Source organism: Thermobia domestica, chromosome 9 (genome assembly GCF_964235325.1).
Source record: "Thermobia domestica chromosome 9, izTheDome1.hap1.1, whole genome shotgun sequence".
NCBI lineage: Eukaryota > Metazoa > Arthropoda > Insecta > Zygentoma > Lepismatidae > Thermobia > Thermobia domestica.
Window position 1 is genome coordinate 126410320 of NC_137462.1, and position 16761 is coordinate 126427080.

Consider the following 16761-nt stretch of genomic DNA (forward strand, 5'->3'; position numbering starts at 1 on the left):
TTCCTCAAGCTCTTGGGGAGGGGGCAATTGCCCCTTCTGCCTCCCTAAATGATGTCCCTGATACAACACTAAAAACGATTGTGCATGGGGCCCACTAAATTTTCTCCATTATTTTTATTATTACAGTGTGTATGTGTTAGAATATTTTCTATCTCCATTTCTAACTACGTACTATATCTTACGAGTGCAAATATTAAGCAGAAAATAAAATAAACAGAAAGACAAATTTTTACAAAAATATTTTTTTATTATTATTATTTCTGCACGTTTTCATATGTGTCAATAGAGAGACAAACGAAATATACATGTATATTACCTCATGAGGTATATATGCATTTTACATAAGAAAATCATTGTGAATGGACAACATTGCTTGCTTGAGCTCATAAGTTAAATTTATTAAACGAATGCATTCGATGACAACAATGGATGATGACGCTGATAATGAGGTTCTTTGTAGCCTTACAGGATGATGCACGTCCTTGATGATCTCTGAAATACAATAACAAAATATATGCAGATTTTCAATATGCAATCAGTTATGCAACATTAATAAGAGAGATATCGAATTTCACCTCAAGTTTTTCTTTTTTAATACTCGTAACTATTTTTAAACTAACAATTCTATTTTTAAAATAAATTAAAGATTGTTATGGTAAATGAATGATTATATTGTTCTCGATATGATTGCTAATAGGAAGATAAACTATTAACAAGGCAAAAAAGTATATTAATAACATATTAATGTATTTACAACATGGTGTAATGGATTAACATCGATTTTTTGCTCTCCCCGTGGGCATTATGCGGGGGGAGCAAACATAGTATGTGTTGGCTTTCTCGGAGTATTCCTACGACCTCTGACTTTTTCATCCCACCATTTCATTCATTTCATCATCGTCTCCCTTAGCCTAAGTGCATAACTATGGGGAGTTCAACTACAAAATGTACGCACCAACAGGATGCGTAATCAACTTACTACGTTGATGTTGTGCTATGTTACTAAAAGCCAGAATATATGTTACATCCTGTAAATGCTATGCTTTGATTATTATTATTATTTAGATCACTAGTTCTCAATCTAGTTAACCTGGTGTCCCCTTTGCAAACGCTGCATACTTCAGGAACCCCTCTCTTCTTTTTATGGAAGACAAAATGTCGAATATATATCATGTGAGAAGTTTGCTAAAGGGAAATTGTAATACTTCCTTCATGATTCCACAGTTTCCCAGTAGCTTTTGTCCCGTTTGCTCGCTCTTCATACAATCCAGTTTGGAAACCACTGAATTTGATTTATATAAGACAAGTACCAATTTTAGAATTTTGAGACCATTAATTATCTTGTTTTCGTCTTCTGGTTTTACTGCGAAATTCTTGAAGCTCACGAAATCACCGAAAACAGAGTTCTTACTGTGAGTGTGTGGAGTGATACTACCGCATTATTTGCAACTATTAAAAAACGATCAGTTTATTATAATATGTAGTAAGGCTCTTTGTAATGTAAGAAATCCATTGGAATGAGACAACAATTTGCCGTTTTGTTATATGTAGACCAAAAAAATCAAGATTGGGAAGTTTCTAATTCCCAACATCTTACCTAGGATACGTTCTATTGGACAAAGCATATGTAAGTAAATATACGATTTTGTGGTTCTCTGAGGCCAAGTGACTAATATGTATGCTCTTTTGTGAATCTGATCTCGGTTTCGACTACCGGTGAGGATGGATAGAAATGCAAGCAGCGATACATACAAATCCAATTTAAGCATTAAACAAAAAAATATGTTAAGCTTTACCAATAAATCAAGACGCGGTAGTATGAGTTATTTCTAAACTATTGTAGTGTGTTGTATGTACATTATGGGTAGTTGGAACCTGAACAAATGTTTTAAAATCACGATAGTATGTATTTCCTTAAAGATTGAGGGGTTTGTGGGTAAATATAGTGAAATGGTACCTACAAAAAATTCTCCTCCACTTTTTGGGGAAGTTTTCCTGTCTACTGAAAAATGTTAATAATTGGCACAACATATACGAATACTAACTTTAAAATAATAATAATAATAATAATAATAATAATAATAATAATAATAATAATAATAATAATAATATTATTATTATTATTATTAATAATAATAATAATAATAATAATAATAATAATAATAATAATAATAATAATAATAACTGTATGATAGTCTCTAACATTTCAGTAATGTATTTAATATTTGATACGAGCTTAACACGTATTACAATACTAATGCTACTACTTTTGAGTTTTAAAATTACTTTATATCACGTCACATTTTCTAATTATTCCTTTTAAAATACCTTTTCTAATTTTATTTTAACATCTTGTCATTCTAACCATCATTTTCTTCATTTTACCTTGCTGTGAGTTCTTGGCTTCAGTAATTACATTGAATAATGTTAAAAGTGGGTGGAGAGTGAAATAAATGGAAGGTTCTTAATAACACGAATACAGCCATTGACATTAGAAAAAAGAAAGAAAGAAAAGCCACAAACGAATTTCGGTTGTATGACACAGTTTCGTAATTGTTAAAATATTTTTATGATTACACCATGAGTATTCTTAAAATCTTTTACAGTGTCAGTAGATCAAAACCTTGAAATTTCACGAAAATTTACTTTGAAAAAGTTACCTATCAGAGATTAAATCAAGTACATAATCTATATGACTGACACTAGTTCTCGGATCTTCGTTCCTGCTTCACTAATTGTTTAGATTAAACGAAAACTGATTTCTTAAAAATCATTTCCGGTTGCTAAAGTAAAGTCAGTAAATACTCCAATTAAAAGAGAAGTTTATTGTCAAATGAAGCTTTTTGAATCATAAGAATTAAATATTTACTTAACAAATCATAATACATATTTAAAGAATAATTTGGAGTGAATAGTGGTAATTGTTTTTTTTTTCATATTCATTTAATATGTTTATCTCAATTTGATATTGAGCACAATATTCAGAAAGACTATGGGAAGTACCTTCTATAACGACTGTACTATGGTGTATCAAAAAATATACTAACTGTATTCACAACAATCCATTAATTAGAGTTTAGTTAGGTTAAAAAAAATCTCTACAAGTAGAGAGAACAATATATCAAACCTTTTCTTAAGAACTTCTTTCAAATTTTATAAGTAACAATTTTTTTTTAAACATGTCTCCCATTACTATAACACTAGCATAGCAGCCCATGACATCTTTCAGTTTGGTACTATGCAAAAATTAACAAAGTTAAAGTCACAGTGGCTCTGTATTGCCTCTAGTACATGGGGTCCTTCATTCGATCCCATCTTGTCCCAAGTGGGCATAGTAGTGGACAAGTACTGTGTGTGAGTTTTTTTTTTTCGGGATCCCCCCGTTTCTTCCCATTTCCTTTATTCCACCATTTCCTTCATTTATTATCATCATGACCGTTCTCCTAACCCCGGTGCGTAATCATGGAATGTTAAACTAGAATTTTCATTACATTTTCTTATAAAACAAAAATTGAAAATTACGAGTTAAAGTGATTTTCTTTTCAATATCTCATTAACAATATTGTGTGCTATTGTGTTGCTAGTGATGTAATAGAAGTTTTGGTATTGGTATATTTTAATGTCAATTTCATCTTTATAGGGATCTTGGTTCTCGTGACATATACCATCAATTTAATGTTAACTTTTTTTTTTTTTGTCAATTTTCTCAAAAACTGTGGACACTCTCAAATATGTCATTTCGCTCAACTTCCTATTCATCGATTGACACATGTTTCATCTTTGAACATTTTCTTTTTGTATTTTCCATAGAATTCATAATTTTCAACTTACCTTACAAACTAAATGTAAATTTTACATTTTAACCGTAGAGGGCTTTGCCGTATCCATAACCAGCATAGCCAAGGCCGTATGGGTATCCAGCATAACCAAGTCCATAACTAGCAATGGGAGCAGCGTAGGTCTTAGCTACAGGTGCAGCGTAGGCAGCGATGGGAGCAGCAGCAGCAACAGCTGGTGCAGCGTAAGTGGCGACAGCTGGAGCAGCATATGCCTTAGCAACTGGAGCAGCGTAGGCTACTGGGGCAGCGGCAACAGCGGGTGCTGCGTAGGCAACTGGAGCAGCAGCGTAGGCTGGGGCAGCGTATGTGGCATGTGCTACTGGTGCAGCGTATCCAAAACCGTAACCCAGACCCAAAGCACCTCGCTTGTCCTTCTTTTCTTCCTCTGCGAAAGCACAAGAGGCCAAAGCAAGAACGACGACTGCCTGTAATGAAACCGAAAATATTATATTAGTCACAATCTTTTAAAAACTTATGTTCTCTCAAAATATAAATTATGTATAAACATTATTTAATCTAATACTGAACAAACATACAGTAACTACACAAATGGTGAGTGAATAATCAAGACCTAGAAGAACTAATTGCAGAAAGATGGAATCTTTGCGATAATATTTCTACATGTGTGTAAGTAAATTAAATAAAAAGAGAGAGAGAGAGACAGAGAATTGAATTTGTCAAATACGAGAAATCATGTCAGACTCATGTCATTGATAATTAGAATATCTAGTATTATAGAGTTGAATTATTTCTTGTACTACTATATTTTCTATATTCAAAATATAGTCATGCATATCATTGAGAGTATTTTTTCCTTCTAGGTGTGTTGATGCAAAATGTTGAATAGTACAGTACAGTCATGTTCAAACGGTTCTCTCTTACTTATCTTTAAGGAAGATTTAATTTCTGAAATATGATTTCGAATCTTATAAGGAAGATATCAGAACGAATAAAGTAAAGATCACTCCTTCTTGCGGAACAGGACAGAAAAACCCAAAGGGTGTGTGGAAGTAAAAGCTCCATTTTGTTCTTGAGTTCGGAACTCATTGAGGTGATATAGTCAACAACACCACAATTCAAAATGTTTACTTCCTCAGGTTGAATTATGAATTATGTTAATTTGTAATAAAGTATGGATACAGTACAGCAATTGAGGAGTAGCTTAGGAGGTTCAAAAAGTCTGGATGATGCTACAGCTTATTCATAATTATTTCTTTTTTAAAAATCATCTTATTTTTACTTGCTTCTGCTTCCCAAAGTATCATGTGTTTGCACTGTCGTTAACTAATTAGTATAGAAGAATAACAGACATCAAAAAAAGAAATCTTTGAGTTTAACGTCCCACGATTATGCCTGTTAGGCTAAAGGAGAAGGAGAAGTTGATTAAAGCAAGTAAATGATAATGGAAAAATTGATGGAACGAAACTGGGAGGAAACCGGAGTACCCCCAAAGAAAACCCACGAGCACGATGTTGTCTACCACAAACTTACTTAGCCGGGGATCGAATCAGGGACCCCATGCACCAGAAGTAAGCGCTCTATCACTCAACCACCATGCCCGCTAACACAAGTCAAATTTCGATTAAATCAGAGCTCAAGCTGATTACAATAACTAACATATTCAGACGGTGCACACATATTCTTTTGATTGCCAAGAAAAGACCAGAGGAAAGTTACTTCTTAAAGTAGAGCAAAGGAGAGAGAGGAAGAGGAAAACAAGGCAACATGCTCACTGGCTGAGAATGTGTCACCATGGATGCGTCCATCGTATGCACAGCACAAACGCCAATCAAGTAATTTTTATTCAGAGTGTATTATGTATTTAACAAAATTTTGTATACAACACAATGTATAATAAGTGCAATAAAAATCATCAGTATTGTGCTAGAAGATTTAGTATCGTAGTTTTTACGTCTTAATTTTGTGTTTACGGTTGGTAAATTTGCAAGGCCAGTTTAAACCATTGTGTGGAACACTGAAATGCTTTGAAGTGTCGATAAGTAGCTTTCTTTACGCCTGTTTTCACTAAAACTACAAAATGAGATTTTGTTCTACATTTTCTTCGAGTAGTTCAACACACAATTACTTGTATTATTATTATCCTTAAAGTATATCTTTCCACGCCTTGATTAATAACATTATAATATAGTATAACAGAGGGCCACGGTAGCTAATAGCTTGCTAGGTCTACTTGCCATCTGTGCGGCCCGGGTTCGATTTCTGGCGAGGAAATTTTTCTTGTTCTATTCCTCTTTCCAATGCGCCTCTGAGGTTCATCCAGCCCCTTTAAATTGGGTACTTGTGGAAGCAATCTGCGGAAGTAAAGGGACCGGAGCTTGTTGCTGATCACACTACCTCCTTGAATGCTAAAGTTGATTAAGTGTGGAACTTTTACTTCTATAAACAACCCCTTAAGCCTTAATGCAATGTTTCTTCCAGGCATACTTTTACAAGTAGCTTTGCTCTCTTCTCCCGAACTTGGTCAACTGCCCCTCCACTAAAAAGAATTATATTGCTATTGCCAATATACGAAAATAAAGTCCCTGTGAAGTTCCTTCACAGCTTGTTTTCTCTTCCTGAACAAAATTTTCTCGAAGAAGATCTACCTTCATGGCTTGTCCTGCACACCGGCTGACAGTGGCGTATTTAGGGGGGTGGCTTCCGGGCTTAAGCCCCCCCCTCCGAAATCTTCCTTAGTATAGTAAAGTAAATGAAATATCTTGCAGAATTTTCACATTTCCAGGCAAATCCCCCCCTGAAAGTTAGCAAAGCCCCTCCCGAAACAAAATCGTAAATACGCCACTGCCGGCTGACCTTAACTTTTTTTAAAATATATAATGTAAATGAACATTTTGTACTATTTGGGAATTATCAAGACATAAATACTCTTTTTTTACATGTAATCTTTAGTGTATAACCCTACTCTTACGATAAAAGAGTAGAAAGAATTATGTTTGCATAATATATCTGTAAACTTCATTTTCAGCTATCCGAATTTAGTACAATGACTGCGATCTGTACAATATTATTTCTTTGACTTTGAGGGAGGTGGGGGCTCGAGCCTCCCGAGTTCCCTTCCTGGGTATGCCACTGAACCAAATGAGATTGACGATAAACTTAGATAAATGTCTATGAAAGAATTTGTACTCTTAAGAGGATCTTTGGTCTGAAATGGAACCCAGGATTTCATGGATGGACCAAAGTGTTTTAGTGTACTGAACAATCAACCAAGCGGGGAGGGGAAGAGAGAGAGAATGAAATTTGCAGGTTCATACAGAGGAGATTCAGCTGATTCGGTATCCTGTATTCTAATACGATTTGGATACCCACAAAGGATTATAAACTAATGAAACAAACAAATCTCAAAGAGTACATGTAAATGTGGGTTCGTGACGTTTTTAACGATTTTCTAAAAATAATGAAAGCAATAAATAAATAAATAAATAAATATAAATATAAATAAAATGTAGGATTTATAGCGATTTAGTTAACTCTTTAACTGATTATGACTTCAAGGCATATGTGCAGTGGAAATGGCTACGACGTAATATTACGTCTTGACTAAAAAGTCACTAATGTTCAGATGCAATGAAGAAGGTCTCTCTTGAAAACTTTCCTTCTTACATTTAAATCGGAATCGTACTCTTTGTAACGTTTTTTGTTTATTGTCGTATACTATTGTTGTTTGTGTGAAACATACATCACTGTTTCATAGTTCTACGGTTCTTTTGGCTACGACGTAGTATTACGTCTGCCACCTGAGAGTACACATGTCCAGAAAACTGTGCCAGTTAAAGGGTTAATTTGTATCTTGACTTATTATCGCGTCGTTATAATTCAGGCAGTTTAATTACCCCGAAATCAAGAACATCTAAAGAAAACAATGAACAGTGCTTTTTTTTTTAAAAAAAAAACACTAGAACAGTAAATGTAAACTAAGCTCTCTTGAGTTACTGACCAAAGACGGATATGGCTGGCCAAAAGGTTTTTCAGTTGGGTAATGTATACTCAACTTGAATTCTACAGATTGAAGTTAGCCGTAAAGAGTCCACACCATAGGCACCCGAAGAAATTTTTCTAAGGGGGGGCATCTCCCTGGTCGCTATGTTACGTTTGGTATTTTTGCTACAAAGTGCCATCCCGGGTCCCAGTGCTGGAAATATACATTATACATTTTTGTGAGCCAGGGTGAGGAGGATCCCCCTTCGGGCGCCTATGCTCCACACCCTTTTGACTTCGATACTCATGGATGTGATGTCAACACTACAGTCTGACCTCTTTACCTTCCCAGATATTTTAAAGAGGGTGGCTAGACGTCAAAAACGCGGATTAGAAATAGAAAAATAATTACGGCGGCTCTATTAGCGCTGCATTCACGATAGAAAATTATATACAGTTAGCGGGACTCGAACTCAGGAGACACTGCAAATACTAAAGGGTAAATATGCAAACTACATTATTTCATTATTGTGTGAAACCACGCTAAACCGCTATGATGCCTATATCTTCTATCATCATTATTGTTTCTTTCTTTCTTTCTTTCTTCTTAAGTTCTAAAACTGTGAATTCGCACATATCTGTTGAAGAACTACCGTTGATGAGTGTAAACAGCAAGTTCTTACATCAGTTTCTTTGCGTGGTTACTCAATTTTGTATGAATTGAGCACATTTCTCAAGCCTCATAATCTGGTTTATATCGGAGAAAGATTTTTTTTTTTTTAACAAGTCTTATTATATTCAAAGCACAGGATTTATTAGTTACTTTTTCTTCTCTCTCTTCCACGCCCTTTAAAGATAGCTTCAAAACAGGAAAAAAGAGGTGTGAACGTGAGTAAAGTAACTGCAATCTAGTTTACGTAACCAGCCGGCTGCTTCTGAGAAGTTCAAGGAAATAGAAAGTTCTAACGTAGCGTCCTTTCGTCCGTGGCACTGGGAGTGAAAGAAGTCTCCAACGCGTCACACTGATTGATGGAGATTAGAAAAAAAAAAAAAAGAGTTCAGCATTTCCTCAGCGCGCGCGACATATTGCGAAAGAAAATAATAATAAAACAGCTGTCTAAGAAAGTCTCGGTACATTAAACTTGTCAAGATACTTCATCTAACGTAATTAATAATGAAATTTCTATTTTAAGGTTCACACAGTTCATTTTACGACTATACTTATAACATGTTATCAACTGAAGATCATTATCAATTATGATGTAACTTCTCACATTACTGCTTTCTTGTAACCTATTGGTCTCTTAGGTTGGGGAGGGGGGCACAGTAGGCTCAGTGGTAGAGCGCTTACCTCTAGTGCCTGCGGTCCCTGGCTCAGTTCCCGGACAAATAAGTTTGTGGCAGGCAACACCTTGTCCGTGGTTCATTTCCTTCAACATTGTCGTTCTACTGATCTTTCCATCAGCATTCACTTGTCTTTAATCATCCGTCTCTCTTAGCCTAAAGGACACAATCGTGAGACGTTAAACTGAAAGATAGCATTTTCAATTTTCTCTTGAATTTGGTTCCCTTGCACGCACAATTTCTCGCTATTGACCCTAGTATCGTGAGGCAATAGAGGAGCTTTTTGAATTAGAAGGTGGCATATTCTGATCTAGACAACCTAGAAATAATATATCACGCGAAAAATGTGCAAGTCCCTTATTATACAGAGATAAGTGCTTTAAAACTGATCTGACCCTAATGTACTGTTGGATTTAATTTTTTTGTTTATTAGGGTCATACGCTAGTGGGTCTTACAAGATTTTCGTGACTAAGCGGTTAGCATACGCGCCTTTGGCGTGGGAAACCTGGATTCATTTCTCGGCGGGAGCTAATGTGGTTCGGATTCCACGTTAATCAGTAGATCCCGTTTCATATAACCTCGCTGCTGAAAGGGACGTCAAACTCAAAATCAATCCAACTCAAGCTTTTAATGTTAGTCCGTTACTTCACACAACAATTCTTGATTGGAAGTTATTTTTTTTTTTTATTCCTGTGTTTTGCAATAAGTAGCTAGAGAAGTATATCGGTCTAGTTCGTCATTCTCTCTACTTTCTCAGTTAAGTTTATTTGTTCTCTTTTCGGCACCGAATCTTAGTCCTGAACGTCAGTAAGAGTCTCGTGTGCATTCTTCGGTAATCAAACCCGGTTTCTCACAATAAGTGCAGAACTGTAAGCAGTTTTCATACAAATAATTCCACAATATATTGCTTAATTTTCTGTACTAAAATGAGAGTACAGCCTTCTCTGCTTTCAGTGAGTAATAAGTGAAAAATACGAGACTGATTAAATTTTATAAAGTAAAATAGATTAATGGTGAATGTAGGTCATAATGTTGTCACAATCACCTATTGAAACGCTCTTCTTCGCGACTAAGTATGCAATATTGTCATATCTCGTTCTAGAGATCCGGGTTTTATTCCTATTGTTTGATACGTTGATTTGAGTTTAACACTCCAGTTCAGCATAGATATTATGTAAAGTGGGGTCTGAACAACTATGCGGGTTAGTTTTGGAGTGAAATTCCCAGTAGAGATGAAGTGCGACGCAACAAGCGTCAAAGGGTTTAATTCCCAGTGAAATTTCATATCGTTTAAATTTCCTTTTATCCTAAGTATGGGGTTCACATTTTATGTGCTGAGGAGAAAGACGAATATCCTTTCACACAAATCCTACATGCTAATAATATCTGAGAAAACGAATATATTCATTTTTAGTGATTCTTTTTATTCAAGAACTTTAAAATTGTATGCAAAATCATTATTCTTTGGTTAATGATATAATAGCTACTATGCTACTGTAGACTGCTTAATTAACTAGGTTTTTTGGCTTGAAATCCGGAAGGTTCATTAAATGTTGTATATAACGATAAATAGTAGAGAATGCATAAGTGCAAGATAGGTTCGGATCCCACATTGAACTGTAGGTCCACCTCTCATTTTTGCCTCACTGATAAGAGGGACGCTAAAATCAATTCCAAATCCAAAAACAAGTGCCAGATATCCTTCATTCTATTAGTTTCAAGTACATTAAAATTTTTAACTTTTACCAGTGTGAGCAATTGAAATAGATTTAAAGTGAGCAATATCAATAAAATCAACCCATAGAAATTCCATTTGATATCAAAGAAAACAGTAAAATAGTTCTCAATATAAATGAATGAGATCTAAAAAAAAAAAAAAAAAAAAAAAAGAAAAGAAAAGAAAAGAAAAGAAAGTATTCAACAACGTTCAGTACAAGATTTTTTTTTTTAAATTATAACCAAATCCGTGTTTAACAGTTTTGTCGTCGCGTACCATAAAAACAAATGCCGCCCCCTCCATACCCCGGTGCAGAAAATTTGAGTCAGTAAAGTACGTAATGAAAGTAAAAAAAGTGGAAGCAAATTTTAGAATGTACATACAATAGATGTAAAAATCATGTGCTATATGTGCTATATCCATATGAGAGTGCATTATACGTGTCTCAAACAGTAGCGGCATTGTAAATTTTTTAAGACGTAGGGAGGGGGGATAGATTAACCACCGACTTAAGATTTCACGTATTTATCAGTATATTAATATACATTTTTTTTAAAAACTTGACGTCCCGAGCATTTTCATTTTGACCTATGTGTAAATATGCCCCTGATAATAAGGAAACAAAAGGAAGATATGTTTCTGTTTATATGTTTTTCTATGACCACAAATATTGCAAAAATATAACTAAAATCATTTATTTTTAAATTTAAATGGAATGATATAAGAAATTTTTAGCATATTATTTTGTCTGTAGAAGACAAAAGTATTATTTGTAAGAAATCTGTTGTATTCAAAGCGAAGAAGAAAAATATGTTATTATGAGCTTAGTTTCAGTTATGGAAAGAAATGTTGCTCTTTATAGAATTTATACTCTTTGTATAGTCACAAGAAAAAAAAAAGTTTTCTAATTTTTCTTTGTATTTTTTGCAAATGTTAAAAACAATTTGAACTTTTTTTAAAATTAGAGAAAACGTAATCTTTTACAAATATAATAGATAAAACTGTATTCAATTTGCTTATTTGTTCTGTATTCAAGTTGCTGGGTAAAAGTTATCAAGGAGTGTAAACTATTATTTTTACTGGCATTTATACAATATTAACTCTAGAAAGATCAAGGGGGTTCAATTTTGCCCGCGAGTTCTCTTTTTGTTTAGTGTATATGGATTACTATGTATTCAGGCTTCTCTGTATTTTTGTTATTGTTCCTTTTATGAAGAATTCATTTTCGCTTTTTTGAAACTGGAATATAACAGTGCATTATTTTCTGTAGAAAGAATAAAAAGATAATTCATGTTGCGCGGGCCGATTTAACCCTCCCCCCTTGGTTATAGATGCTACCTATCTCTGTTTTCCCCAAAATTTCTTTCATTTGTTTTTCATATCTAAAACTTGTATTACATTTTAAAAATGTTACTTTTCTCCTTAATATACAAACACTTACGCTGTCATAGAACTTGTCAAGCGTTAGTTATAATACTGGTTTTCTGCATAACATTATAAGAAATTTGGTATAATATATAAGCAGTTTTACGCACTGTATTTAGCCCGTTGTTTTTACAAATTAAAAGCACTATTCCTTGAAATGTTCCTTTTTTTAAAATTAAAACATATTAAATCAAATTGAACAATACTCTGAAAGGTACTTAAAACCACTGGGGGCAAATTTGACCTCCCCCCCTTTGGTACTTCACGTAGCAGATTGCGAACACAGACTTTCTAGGGTTAAGAAGGCGGGAAATAAGTAAACAAATAAATAAAACAAACTAGAAGCAATGTATTTCATTTGCGAAAAGTAAAGTTATTAATTAAAAGAGTAATATATAGTAAAATTGAAGAAACAAATTATATTTGAAATTAGAAACAAACATTTTAAATTTTCTATTGGGTACATTTCTGAACAACTTTTCGTAACACGAACTGTCAGTACCGGTAGGTTAAACTTTTCATTGCACTTGTTAGAAGGAAATAAGGAGATAGCACTTATACGGGCCTCGCTCAAAAAAGTGGAAGCTATTTATTTTGTTTTCAAAGAAACAAAGTTTATTTAATCCATTAACTGCAATAAATTAAATGAAAATATAATATTTGAAACTAGAAAAAATTATTTTATGTACACTTCCTATCATGAACATGACATTCTTTATGGTGTTCTTATATAATTAGCACTTAGCCAAACTTTTGATTCCATTGTTAGAAAAGAAAAGAATACTGTAAACGCTAAAAATAATTTTTAAACTACCCCCTTTTAGTTCAGATTTTTTATTGTATTAGAATTAAAATAAATCTTTTTTTTTAAAAAAAAAAAAAAAAAAGCTATATCTAGAATAGATAGAAAAGAAATGAATGAATGTTGTTGCTATAGAAATCGTACATACCAAAACCTTCATGATGATATTGTGGATAGTGTTAAAGCTGCTGCTAAAAGTTGTCGGAACTTGTAAAAGAACTGAAGTGATTTGGTGGTGGAACGTATCTTCATTTATATATCAATGGTGGTGGAGGAACTTTCGCTGACTCCGCCCTTGCCAAGCTCCGTTTGTGACCTTCGGGCCTTTCTCTTCTGGAACTTTTTAAGCGTCCTCATCATTTTCTCGCTATTGTATGTATGTTTGTGTGTGTGTGTGTGTATCTACGTATGTATGTGTTCATGTGCAAATGTGTGTATGAGAGAGTATATAGCAAGAAATATGTGTAGCAACGTAAGAAAGAAAGAAAGAAAAAAAAGGAGACTTAAGTGAGAACCTAAACGGAAAATAACACACGCTAAACTCACATAAGAGAACTTATTGCTAGCTATAGTTACTTTCATTTTCACACCACTTTACTTAGTTTGTGTTTGTGTGTGTGTTTGTATATGTAGAGCCGGCCAGATACAGAAAAAAAAATATTATGGCAATTAGTAATTTTTTTTCCAGTTCTCATCCATTTGTTCTGTTTCCAATCTGAATGCAATTAACATTCTTTCCTAGGGAAATAATAATTATATTGTTCTGTATATAGTATAGACTACCCACCGTATATGCCTTATTTGCTGCATTAGTGCGCATTTTGTGTCTGTTCTGATGTAAGATTACCCCATATGCTTACAAAACAGTTTGGAAACTGTTATGTCAATCAAATTGTGCAGTAAAAATTCTCGCATTACAAAGAACATTTTTTTCTCTCTCTCTCTCTCCATTTATTTCGAATAACAGACTAATTTGTACCTCTTAAAATACTGTAAACAGTTTTGGTTATTGGTTGCTAACAATTTGAATTACATTAACTTTCAAATTGAAAATACTACATACAGAAGTAACAAAAAAGAAATGTTTATGTATATTTATGTTTTCTTTATGCAAATTTGTGTTTGTTGCAATTTTTTTATGGTTTTAAAACCCAATTTGTTAACAGGTGAGTGACCTCGATAATAACAATACTCGGCGGTGCGCCTGTGAGTTTAATTCAGTTAAATGAATTCTGTTTGTTATCGCATTAAGAAGTTTGTTATGTTGGGAAAGATACAGAGATCTGGATATTCTATGATCATATATGCGAATTAACAAGTAATTGTGATAAGAATACATTATTCTCAATTCAATTTGCCCGATTAAACTTTACTACTATTAAAGTACAGTGTAAATTATTATTATTATAATGCACTCAGCTACTAATATTTAGGGATGCATTCGAGTCGAGTCGAGTCGAGATTTAAGCCTGTCTCGACTCGTCTCGAGAAAATGTTGTCTCGACTCGTGTCTCGACTCGAAAATATGTTTCTGTCTCGACTCGTGTCTCGACTCGACAGTCTCTGTCTCGACTCGACTCGAATTCGAGTCGAGACGTCTCGAAATTCGAGTCGAGACAAAATATACGAGTTAAAATATACGCACACATCAGCCAGACCATCATGACTACCTACCTAATTGTCAGTATGTCGACTTTTGGCATGGATAAAAACGGCGACACGTCTTGGCATACACGCAATGATCCTTGATAGGTCGCTGGAGAGAGCTGGCACCACATGTGCTCACTCAGGTCACCTAATTCCCGTAAATTCCGGGAAGGGGGGCGATGTGTTCTGACGTCACGTTCAATCACATCCCACAAGGGACATCACTCAAATGTCCGGCTCCAACTTCAATGAAAATTTCTTTGCTGATAGAAGGCATGCATCATTATGCATCATTACTTGTGATGACAAATTTTTGCCATGGTGCATGTTTTCTATTTTTTTTTTTTTTAAATAACTTTTAAGAGTTGTGATGTGGTTATTAGAGATTACTACAGAAGTCCCTTACTACCCTTTGTAAACGGAGCGTTAATGAAGAAAAGTGAAGAAAAACCATGTGGATACATATAAGTCCTGGGGGGAAGTCGTATGGTAGATATGACCTTGATGGCAGCCATCTTGAAATCCGCCATTTTAAATTAAGGTCAAGTTTTCAAAATGGGAATAGGGTAATATGATACATAATTTCGGGCTAGAATTTAATTAGAAAAATAATGGTGAGGTTAGTTTTAAGATACACCCATTTGGGGGAAAGTTACAGGCATATTAATTGTTTTTACTTACTGTGTGCGTAAGTCCCTTCTTACTTTCGTCTCAAGACCTGTAAATCGATCGCAGTCACCGTGTCAGCATTTTTAAAAGTTTAGTTAATAAGGTCATACCACAATCCAATACTCGACTTACATTGTGTTTTCACCTATACTTGCTGTTTACTGTCTCTATCTGACCATTTTTAAAATTTTGAATTGGTAATAATGTTACCCACAAAACGAGGAATTTCTCGTTTCGAAACTGAGGCAAGAGCTGAAACGAGAAGTAGATTTTCTAATTCCAGACGAGATAAGAAACATTATAATTCTCATTTTTGAGACAAGGCAAAAACTTTCTCTAGTTTCATGAGCAATGCTAGCTCACCAAAGTTTTAGATATCAAACAATATTTTAGTGTTACATGATTCATAGTATAAAAACTATAAATTCATAAAGGGATTGTACGAACATAGTGAAGAGCATTTATAAACGTTTAAAGATATGTAAGACACTACACAATGTACTTTAAAAAATGATGTTATATTAAACTCTTTGAGGATCTCCCGTGACCTAGAAGGATTCTGATCACTTCTAGATGAAATTAAGGAAAAAAAAGACATAAATTTACAAAAACGAAAGAGACAACATCGAAAACAGAGGATAAAATTTTCTGAGAATCAAGAGCAAATGAGAAAGCATTGTTCGAGAAAAAAACCAGAGAAGGGTTCTACAAAAAAAAAAAAAAAAAAAATGAGACAAGACGAGAAAACCTTATTTCTCGTCTCCTGGGCAATACTAATTGGCGAAAATATTGTTAATTCGTAAATATGTAATAATGAAAACCAAATTTTGCAAGGTATTCTAACATATAGTTACAGTTACAGATACTCCTTCACTTCAGCACTCTTAGAGGTGATGTTATCAGCACCATGGTCTCCGACCCCTTTAATTTCCCAGGTTGTCACCAAGATGAAGCCAGTGTCACGTGCTAAAACTCACGTTTGGGCGTGAGTTTGAATGAGCGTTATGTCGAGATGATTATGTGAGTGTGAGGTTGAGTGAGCGTAGTATCAAATTGATGTTAGACCTGTGAGCATGAGGTTGAATGACTATGATGTTAGATTGATGGTGCAATCGTAATGATGTTACTGAAATATCGAATTGTGTTTGTGAGGATGACTAAGCATAATGTGGGAACAATTAGAAATGAAATGAAATCTTTGAGCTTTACGTCTCACGGTTATGCCGGTTAGGCTAAAGGAGACGGTGATTATGAGAAAGGAATGAAATGGTGGAAAGCAGGAACTGGGAGGAAACGGGAGAACCCCGAGAAAACCCACGCACACCTTTGGGAACAAGTAGGTAAGCATGAGATTAGTAATGTTGCCACGAGACGAGAT

At 34.3% G+C, this 16761-nt stretch overlaps 1 protein-coding gene across 1 annotated transcript; it reads right to left on the reverse strand.

The window, feature by feature from the left end:
• Window positions 1-226: 226 nt before the first annotated feature.
• LOC145694998 (uncharacterized) lies at window positions 227-13373 on the reverse strand. The gene is made up of 3 exons (XM_081771824.1): window positions 13216-13373; window positions 3832-4264; window positions 227-492 (listed from the first exon to the last, which is right to left on the reverse strand). The coding sequence occupies exons 1-2, from the start codon at window positions 13225-13227 to the stop codon at window positions 3860-3862; spliced, it is 417 nt and encodes a 138-aa protein (XP_081627950.1). The 5' UTR covers window positions 13228-13373; the 3' UTR covers window positions 227-492; window positions 3832-3859.
• Window positions 13374-16761: the final 3388 nt, after the last annotated feature.